General features: G+C 34.0%; 1 protein-coding gene and 1 pseudogene across 1 annotated transcript; both read left to right on the forward strand.

Moving 5' to 3' along the window:
- The first annotated feature begins 2,598 nt into the window (after positions 1-2,598).
- On the forward strand, positions 2,599-3,291 carry LOC112006821 (cytochrome P450 82A3-like). The gene has a single exon (XM_065776940.1). The coding sequence runs from the start codon at positions 2,599-2,601 to the stop codon at positions 3,289-3,291; it is 693 nt and encodes a 230-aa protein (XP_065633012.1).
- A 2,114-nt stretch (positions 3,292-5,405) lies between these two features.
- Positions 5,406-8,076, forward strand: LOC112006828 (cytochrome P450 82A3-like; annotated as a pseudogene).
- Positions 8,077-11,282: the final 3,206 nt, after the last annotated feature.

Consider the following 11,282-nt stretch of genomic DNA (forward strand, 5'->3'; position numbering starts at 1 on the left):
GAATTCAAGAAAGAAGTAGTCCGTGGATTCGGAGCCTGCGCGTGGTCGTGTCAGGAAGTTCTACTGGTGGGTAGCATTAGGAAGTCGAGCGGGGAGCTTGTAGTCCTTTTGTACGAACTTCAATTCTTTCATAGTGAATTCAGGTTAGCCTTGAGGATCGGTGGGTCAAATCCTCCCCAGGTTTTTACCGTGTGGTTTCCTGGGTGATCATATCTTGTGTTATTTATTTTCCGCTGCTTTATATCTTGATATGATTGTTTAGATTGTTTTAACCTAGAATTGCTTAATTTGACTAAGTAACAACTTGGCTAATTAATCTAGGCTACGCAATCTGTGTGTTTAAGGGGTCTAAATTTCCAACATATTTCAGTCTTTATGTTTTGTTATTTAGTTTAGGTTTTGTTTGTACCTGTTGCTTTTGTAAGCTTTTAAGGTTCATGTACCCATGCTTTGTAGCTTTAGTACTTATTGTTAAATGTCATGTATTTTCTTTAAGTACATCACTCTTATGCCCTTTGTTGGATTTTATGTCCTTAATGCAAAATCCTAGTGTTGTTGCATTGGTTAAGCATTAGACATGCAAATGATACTTTGCAATTGAGCTTATTAGCTTGCATGTCCGAATGTTCATTCCATGTGTGAATGAGCATTGTGATAACTTTTTATAGTGATTGTTCGTTTTTGGTCAAGCCTTGGTTTATTACTTATTTCCATTGTGGTTGATCGCATTATGCTTGCTCCATATGCATTACAAGTTTTCTGCATACAATGATCATATTGTGTTGTTGTGTTTCATGAGATACTTGTTTTTATGGTTCAAGAGTTTCATAGATTCTAGAGTTAGGTGTGAGTGAGTTTTGATCAACTGTTCCCAACTTACGTGTTAAGTTTAGAGTTTGTTGTAGGATTTTGTCATGGAATAGCTAAAGGGAAAGATTGTAAGGTTGAATTTAATCAACCATTGTATTGGCTTTATTCTGTGCCAAATTTGCTTGTAATTTAACAATTAGTAACCCTGTATTTAGGTGGGAATCATGTAAGGGTAGTGAGTAAGAGAGTGTGAAGAAATGCTCAAGATTGTGCAAGGATGCAGAGACTCGCGGCAGGAACTCGCGGATGACTCGCGACTGGTAAGTTGCCAATTGCAACACATGAGTGAAGCGTGCAGAGAAGATGAACAGTCACGCCAACTGGAGCACTACAGGAAAAAAATTTCAGCCTGGCCGTTCTGTTATCTCGCGGCTTGAACTTGCGACTCAGTCAAGTTGCAAGGCTAAGCTGCTAGCCAGCCCTGTTTTGAAAAACCTGACTCTTCGCATTCCACTCTCACCTCAGTATAAATACCCCTTCCCCTTATACCCACGAAATGTAGAGAGCTTCTAGAAAGAATTTTGAGAGAGAAACCCTAGAGAAAAATAAGATTGATTCTTTCACAATCTTTACATAAAGACTTTTCAAATTCCTCTACTTTCATTCTCTCCATTGTTACATCTTTGAGAGGTTCTTACCCAAATCATTTTCTCACCATACCCACATCTGTGAGAATGCTATTTGGTGCTTTGAGAAGCAATTAGGAAAGGATCAATGGTTATTGGTTGATGCTATAGGCTATAGCAAAATCTGGTAAGTTAAAGAAAACAAAGGTTCGGCGCAACCTCGTTGGAGCAAGAGGTTTGGAGGGCTTAGGTACACTGGGTAGATTAGGCATGGAGGGTCTTCTATTGTTCATGTATCCTAATTTCATTCTTTAGTGGATTATTGACAGTTTTGAGAGCAGCGAAGAGGTTTTACGCCGAGGGCTTCGGTTTCCTCTTCAATAACACATCATTGTGTTGTCCTTGTATTTGAATCTCTCTTCTCTTAATCTTTGCCATTTAATTTCCGCTGTGGATGTGATTTTATTTGGTTTAGATTGTTTATCAATTCTGGTATAAGCTTATAATCATTTTTCGCACATACATTGTTTGATATAAAGCTTGAATTGGTATTTTGTAAATTGGGGGTCTAAACATTCATTGTGGTTTATACACTATTTGAACATTCATTTTTTTTTTTTTAGTTATATTTTTGGTGATTTTGATAGTTGTTATTAGTTTGTATAGCTTAAAATAAATATAAATTATGATGAATAAAATTAATTTTAATATATAGTAATTAAATTTCAAATATTGATCATATCTATAATTTATAATCTATAATATTCGTATAAAGTTGATGACATTAAACTTTTAGTTAATCTCATAATATTGCGTCATGTAAGCTTTGAGATCTCATAAATTTACACGTCATTATTCTCATACATAGAATATTATATGTTCTTTAAATAGTGAAATAAATATTTGCATACGCAAACATAATTTTAATAAATGTCTATTAATAATTATTATATTTATCAAATTTCATAATATATTTTAAATATAGTATTATATTAATTTTTCTTGTGCATTGTATGAGTTACTAACAAGTGATAGCATAATTTCTCAAAAATTGTTTTGTTGTATAATAATTAGTACGTACTATTGTGTATCCATTTCCTAATTGCATGGGTCCTTGCTTCATAGCTATCATGATCTCACAAGTTAAGCTATAAAATACAAGATGCCAAGATTTTTTGCTTTAGAGGCTCATTTCAACCCAAAAATTAAACCAAAATGTACCTTGCAGATTATGATTGCAGGAGGTAGTGACACTACCTCAATTACCCTAACTTGGGCAATAGCGCTACTACTAAACAACTGCCATGTGTTGAAGATTGCACAAGATGAGCTTGATGTCCAAGTGGGGAAGGAAAGAATTCTAAACAAATTAGACCTTAGTAAGCTAGTCTATCTCCAAGCCATAGTTAAAGAGACATTACGTTTGTATCTCATAGGTCGATTATCAGAACCACGTGTATTTTATGAGAATTGCATTATAGGTGGATACCATGTTCCAAAAGGAACTCAATTAATCACAAACCTTTGGAAAATCCAAACAGATCTAGGCATATGGCTAGACCCATTAGAGTTCAAGCCCGAAAGATTTCTCACCACCCATAAGAATGTTGATGTTAGGAGTCAAAATTTCGAATTGCTCCCATTTGGAAGTGGCAAAAGCGCATGCCCTGGAATATCTTTTGCCCTCCAAATGGTTCCCTTAGCACTGGCTAGTTTTCTACACGTATATGATATCTCAATGCCCTCCGATGCTAAGGTTGATATGACTGAGACAACTGGACTCACAAACCACAAAGCCACCCCACTTGAAGTTCTCATTAAACCTCGCCTTCACCTTCCAAGCTTTAGGGATTAAAGACTATGTAGTAGAATTCATGTGCAGCCGTATGTGCATGTTTAAGTGTTTGTTTGGCAAAAATTATTTTTGCTAACTTATTTACTATTCAACTTATTTTTGCTACTATTCATGGATTCCACTGCACTTTGTGGTATTATTCTTGAGTCCACTATACTATTTCAACAAAGTTTTTAATTTTAGTAAAATAAGCGGATTCTAAACAGACCGTAAGAAATGTGATTCTATCAAAATTTGACCTGATTTGTTTGTACTTTGTTGGTAGGTGTGCCAAATTGCAAGATGTGGAAATAACAATGCCTAATTGGAGAATATGGTTATTTCTCCACCTTCATTATGTTGGGTTAGCTTTTCTTGCTAAAACATGTGCTGTGGTATTACCGATAAGTTTAATGTTGTTGAGTGAAAATAACCTAAACCTAGATAGGAGAAATTTGCAATCATTGATTATTTTCTATAAATATGATGGGCTAAGATCTTAATGGGGAGTGTAATTATGAAATAGACTTTACATTCAATTTAAAAATACATTTGAGAAAAATCATGGGTGAAATTGTGAAGTTTCAAAAACTTATAGTATTACGAGAATAAATAAAAATAAAAATAATTGATTTATATATTATGTATTTGATTCATGACTTCCATGGTGAACATCACCTTTCGATGAAGATGTCGGCCTAGAAGCAATTGCACCTACTACTACTATATATGTATACATATTTTTGCAGTCTATTCCAAACTTCCAACTATATAGATAGGGTGATTGGGATTTGCCAATCAAGCATTTGGTGAATCAGTGAAGAAAGAAAAATAAATAAATAAAGGGGAAAGAGATTGAAGAGAACTGGTGAAAAAGGAAAAAGAGAGTGGAAAGAGAGATAGAGATCGAGAATCGTTGGGATAGAGAGATAGTGAGGAAAAAAGAAAGTGATAAAATTGAAGGGAGTGATGGTCGGTTGAACGTGTGGTGGGGATAAAGTGAGGAAAGATAGATAGGGAAGTGGGTTGTATTGAATGGTGGGAAATAAAGAGGGGGGAAAAATAATTAAAAACAAAAAGAGATAGAACGAAAAGTACGTCAATTATAATGTATGTAATGGATATTAATAAATACAATTTTTTATTTTTGGGATTTTATGTAATGAATGTCAATTATAATGAATTTTTATTTTTATTTGTAAAATATATTTATAAGAAACAATTAATTCTTTTTGTTACTATGGTCGTACTAATAACATAGTCATACTAATAAAATTGGTTGAATGTGAGAAAATGCATTCTACATAATCTACACTTCTTCAAACTTATTCAACATAATCATTTTTTATTAAAGGTTTTAGCATAATACCTTACACAATTTTTTAGAATAACACATGACGAGGATACATCATTCAAAATGCATTATGTTGAAGCATCTTTAAGGAATGCAAGACATCCTCATTCTTTTGGAAGATATCCATACTAACACAAATAGGTTAAAAGAAGTACACATTTTACTACATAAAATTTATAAGCTGTTGTGATAATAAATGTAATTAATAGATTTCGATCATATTATAATTAAATATTTAAATTGCCTATTATTTATAACTGGTGACACAACAATTTGTAAGTTTAATGTAAAAAAAGTTGTATTAAATTTATCACTACTCATAGAAGTTACCTAAAATAAAAACAGACCACACAAACAAAGGGCCTGTTTGGTACATGTATTTAAACACATGTTTTCAGTTTTTAAACAATATTACACGTATTTTTACACACTTTTTTACACACACATATTTTCAAAAAAAAAACTAAAAACTATTATTTAAACACATATACCAAATAGGCCCAAAATGTCATGTTAAAGAAAAATCCTAAATCCTTCCATGTTTATCGCGTGAATTAAAATAAATGATTACTAAAGTCCAACGCGAAATGGCCGAATGGCCTTTGTTTTGCTTCGGCCAAAAACCAACGTGTCCCATACGCCTAAAGTCATTTCTCTTTTCTACAAGCTTGCAAGATAAGCTCATTTAGAGCTTTTATAAGGTGTGGGCTGGACCCATGGGGCTATGATGCACCCAAAAATGAATACATAAACATAAAGGATTCTCACAAAAGGTATCTAGAGGAGTCCCCGCAACCTTAAACTAAAATGGATTTTCTTCCACCTTCCCTAAATTCTGCTACCATAGCTAGACTTTTAGCCATAATTCTTTTCTCCTACTATCTTCTAAAGAGGTCCAAAGTTGGCCTTGCCAAAACAGCACCAATTTCTGCTGGTGCATGGCTTGTAATTGGTCACCTTCCTCTGTTGGGAGCAACTCAGACTCCCCACATCACTTTAGGAGCCATGGCCGACAAGTATGGACCACTTTTTACAATCAAGCTTGGATTGCACCCTGCTTTGGTGTTGAGTAGTTGGGAGATGGCTAAGGAGTGCTTCACCACCAATGACTTGGCCGTGTCCTCGCAACCCAAACTAGTTGCCATAAAACACTTGTGCTATAACTATGCTATGTTTGGCTTTGCACCCCATGGTCCCTATTGGCATGAATTGCATAAAATAACCACTTTAGAGCTACTATCTAATCGCCGGCTTGAGATGCTTTCCCACATTAGAGTCTCTGAAATTGAGAACGATATAAAAGATTTATACAAACTTTGGATCAAGAAAAAGAATAGGTCAGGCTTGATTTCGGTGGAGTTGAAGCAATGGTTTGGGGATATGAACTCAACGTGATTCTTAGGATGATTGCTGGTAAAAGGTACTTTGGTACTAGTGATGGGGTTAATGAAGAAGAGGCTTGGCATTGCCAAAAGGCCTTGGGGGCCTTCATTCATCTTTTGGGGTTGTTTGTGGTGTCCGATGCTATTCCTTTTCTTGGGTGGTTAGATTTGGGTGGACATGAAAAGGCCATGAAGAAAACTGCAAAGGAATTAGATGGAATTCTTGGGGAATAGTTGGAAGAGCATAAGCGAAAGAGAGCTTCATCTGAGAATAAAGGGGAGGAAGATTTCATGGACATAATGCTTTCTGTCCTTGATGGCGCTGAGCTTGAAGGTTACAATGCTGATACAATCAACAAAGCCACATGTTTGGTATGTTTTCTCTTCACTTCTTCATGAATTTTTGCAGCTTTTGCACAAGGGGCCTTGCTCTCAAATGCAATGCATACCAAAAATAATCATCTCAAAATTGACTTTTTAGTTGCAACTGAAACTTTTTGTTAAAATACTGTAGATAAAATTAAAAATAGCTGAAATAGTACTATAAGACTAATGAATAGTATCAAAAAGTGTAATGAGATCTATAAATAGTAGCAAAAATAAACTGAAGAGTTAAAAAAACTGATTTTAAGCCAATGCTAAATGCACACTAAAGGTCCGTTTGAATATCGCCTATTTTGCTGAAAACTAAAAACTAAAAACGGAAAATACTGTAGCAAAATAATTTTTAAATGTGTGAATAGTGCCGTGGGACCCATTTTTAATGAAATTTTTAGTGAAAAATGATGTTTGTGGGTTTCATGAATAGCACACGAGACTCACTAGAAAAGACAAAAACGCGCATCTCCAAAAAAAAAAAAAAAAAAAAAAAAAGAAAAAAAAACAAAAGAACAAAACGCAGCCACACAGAGAAGAAGCGCTATCCAAACACATACTAAATTTCATAAATCATATTCAAACCAAATTAAGGGCGCTAGGCAGCCCATTCCTTTGTTTTGTTGAAAAACTTTCACTTCTAAGCTAATATACCACATTTCCTTAAATAGTAGATGAATAGTTTTCTTTTTAGGCCTTGCACTTTAGAAAAAAAAGAGGTGTATTGCAAATATATATATATATATATGTGTGTGTGTGTGTGTGTGTGTGTGTATTAATTATAAAATTTGACCATGTAATGTCTTACTTCAATGTAACAATTTGCTGTGTTACTATATTCTGTATTGCCTCGTGTATATAATTATGCTTCTTTGCTTTTCCTTACAAGCTAAAGCTCCAAAACATAGGACATTTTTTGCGTTACATTTGCATTCTAACAAAAGGTATGCACTTTGCAGAGTATGATTGCTGGAGGCAGTAACACTAGCACAGTTACTCTAACTTGGACAATAGCGTTATTGCTAAACAACCGCCATGTGTTGAAGAAGGCCCAAGATGAGCCTGGTGTCCAAGTGGGCAGGGAAAGAATTGTAAATGAATCAAACATCAGTAAGCTAGTCTATCTCCAAGCCATAGTTAAAGAGACATTACGTTTGTATCTTGCAGCTCGACTAGCAGGACCATGTGAATTCACTGAGAATTGCATTATAGGTGGTTACCATGTTCCAAAAGGCACTCGATTAATCACAAACGTATGGAAAATCCAAACAGATCCACGCATATGGTCAAACCCATTAGAGTTCAAGCTCGAAAGATTTCTCACCACCCACAAGAATGTTGATGTTAGGGGTTAAAATTTCAAATTGCTCCCATTTGGAAGTGGTAGAAGAGTATGTCCTGTATGTCCTGGAATATCTTTTGCCCTTCAAATGGTTCACTTAGCATTGGCTAGTTTTCTACACATGTATGATATCTCAATTCCCTCGGATGCAAAGGTTGATATGACTGAGACAATTGGTACCACAAACAACAAAGCCACCCCACTTGAAGTTCTCATCAAACCTCGCCTACACCTTCCAAGCTTTATGGATTAAAGATTGTCTAATATAATTCATGTGCAGGTCTAAGAATTGTGATTTGATCAAAATTTGCCATGATTTGTCTATACTTTGTTACTAGGCATTTCATTTTGCAGGACACCATGAGTTTGCTATTGTGAAATGGGAATAAAAATGCCTAATAATTAGGGGAAAACGGTTATTTCTCCACCCTCATTATGTTGGGTTATTTAGACATAAATAGATTTGAATTTTGTCAATCTCATCCTCCAAAGAGAGATTTTGTCATAAGAAATCGAAATTTCTATGCACCATAGAATGTCGAATCTTGGGCTTCACATTTTATGCACGGAAAAATAATTAACTGCGATAGTGTTGTTTTTAAATTAAATTAATTTAGCACTACCATGCAATATGTTGTATCATAATCTAACACACACTAAGAATATTTCTCTCAAAAAAAAAAAAAAAAAAAAGAGATAAATCAGGAATAATTGCCTTCTAAACTTAATCACCCTAAAAGAAGTTCATTCCCTTCTAAACTACATGCTTGTGTTGCAGGTTTTACCCCCATTGACAGGAGAAAGTATGTTAAATTACTGATTGTGCTAAAAGTTTAAACTATTGAAATATGATAGGCCAAGAATGTGTTGACCTCTTGTGATAAATTAACTAATTAATTAGCCAAGTTGATTAATTATTCAGATTACCATACAATATGCATGGTAGCACAAACAAATCACCAATTAAACTAAATATGCAGCAAAAATTAAATTGACATGGTGATTTTTTTACGAATGGGGAAACCTACTCGGCAAAAACCCCACTGAGAGATTTTAAGGTCACCACTCCTGAGAATCCACTATTATCAAAACAAGCAGTTACAAGTAAAAGAATCCTAGTACCTTATACCAACCTACAGTTGAACCCTTACCCCAATACCTAATTGGATTTGTTCTGTAGTGACAATCTTTCTTTTCAATGCACGACTCCCAATACGTGACTAACCAATAAATGTGCGAATCCTAGTACACGACTTGATCACCAACTTAAGAAGGATGTTAGCAGCAAAGTTCTTTAGTTCATCCAGACGATGAAAATTAAGAAGTTCCTTGGTCACAAAACCCTACGGTATATAAACACAGTAGCTTTTTCAAGAGAAAGATGAACTAGGGCATATGTCTTTGGTTCACAATATGCTTGTGAAAAACTTTTGCAATTGAGTTGCATCAGCTGTGACAGCCCTTAAAATAATCCTTATATATTTTTAGGGTTGTGAGAAAAGAAAGTCTAAACACATACTCACGGATTGGATGAAAATCAACTCTGAAAAACTGAGTTAGCCATCTATCGAGCTAGTTGTCGAGCCACAGGCTAAAACAGTTTTAAACCTTGATAGATGCTAGCTGTCGAGATTTAAAATCCAGCACTTTCTCACTTGATTCTTAGACAAACTTGCATGGTTTTAACACTTCAACTTGAAACCTTGTTCTTTGAAGTATTAAACACATCCTAGATCTATCCAATTACAAGTAAAGTGCGTTTTGTCAAAGGATAAGCCAATTACATAAAATATTGACATATGTTCCTAACATTGAATCACATATGTCCTAACAAAATATTGTAAATTTAATCATTTAAACACATGCTTCTAACAAAGTATCTTATAAGTCTAACCTCTAAAATATCTCTCCCCGTCTCTCCTTTGTTTTAAATTCCATCTTTGATGGCTATTTTGGATTCATTAGTTAATTGCAGGGCAGTCAAATTCCTTAATAATTGTCTTCTTTAAGTTGCATCTTGAACATTTCAATTTGAACTTATCATGTTACAAACTTGATTCAAATTATAATGTCATGGAATTTGCCAATCACAAAACATCAACATATAATATAACAACTTTTTTTACATGCGAGATATATATTCATTGCATTCACATGAATCACATGCCCTTTTGATTTAGGGCATAGCCCTCCCACTTTTGTCAAAAGAATAAATTTAGAGACACAATTTTTTCTACAACTTGCTAAAGTTATAGGTTGTGAGTGGTGAAATTAAAAATGATATTAATGATGGGTTCATATATACATGATATCTATCGCTCAGAACTGGCCGCTCAAAACTATACATGAAAAGGTTATGCTCTCCTACTCTTTGGAGGGCCCTCCTTTGCTGTTTTACAATAATTTATTGTTGCTAATGTTTTCTTTCTTCCCCTAGCGGGTTAATAATTTTGTTTCCTTTCATTAAAAAGGGAAAGTAAAAAAAGTTTGGCATATATCTTTTTTTAGAAACAAACACACACTACACACACGAGGGAGAGAGAAAATTGACAGTATCTAACCAGAGGCAAAACACTCTGTCATTTAAATATAAGCCACACAAGTCTATTAGAAAGAAAATGATATATCATGAAATAATATTTATACAAAACAAGTAGATGACTCAGAAAAGTACTAGAGATTGTTTCAAACAAAAGAAAGAAAAAACCAAAATGGAAAAGTATTAGAGATTGTTTCAAACCATTGTTAATAAATTATATTATAAAATTTTTGGTACAATTTTTATGGAAAATATTAAAAGTTGTCAACAAAATTAAAAAAAAAAAATTTCTTATAAAATGTTTCTAAAAATAGTTTCTTAACCAATGCACTTAGAACATTCTTTAACATATTCGTAAGTAATTTATCTACTTTTATATGTCTCCTACAACAATTGTAGAAAATCAGATCCCTCGAACACAAAGGTTGATATGACTAAGACAGTTGGTCTCACAAACAACAAAGCCACCCCACTTGAAGTTCTCATCAAACCTTGCCTACACCTTCCAAGCTTTATGGATTAAAGACTGTCTAATATAATTCATGTGTAGGTCTAAGAATTGTGATTTGATCAAAATTTGCCACAATTTGTCTGTACTTTGTTGGTGGGCGTGCCATTTTGCAGGACACTATGAGTTTGCTATTGTGAAATGGAAATAACAATGCCTAAAAATTAGGGGAAAATGGTTATTTCTTCACCTTCATTATGTTGGGTTATTCAAACATAAATAAATTTGAACTTTGTCAATCTCATTCTCTAAAGAGAAATTTTGTCATAAGAAATCGAAATTTCTATACACCATAAAATGTCGAAACTTGGGCTTCACATTTTATGCACGAAAAAATCATTAAATGCAATCATGTTGTTTTTAAATTAAATTAAGTTAACACTACCATACAATATGTTGTATCATAATATAACACAAACTAAGAAGATAAAGGTTTTTTTGAAATCAAGGGAGGAGCAGAGCAAGGGGTCATAGGAATAATTACCTCCTAAACTCAATCACCCTTAAAGAAG

The sequence above is a fragment of the Quercus suber genome, unplaced genomic scaffold, assembly GCF_002906115.3.
Source record: "Quercus suber isolate HL8 unplaced genomic scaffold, Cork oak 2.0 scaffold_145, whole genome shotgun sequence".
NCBI classification, from domain to species: domain Eukaryota; kingdom Viridiplantae; phylum Streptophyta; class Magnoliopsida; order Fagales; family Fagaceae; genus Quercus; species Quercus suber.

Excerpts from the sequence above, each read along its gene's own strand:
- LOC112006821 (XM_065776940.1), top strand. The coding sequence starts at position 2,599 with ATGCCAAGATTTTTTGCTTTAGAGGCTCATTTCAACCCAAAAATTAAA.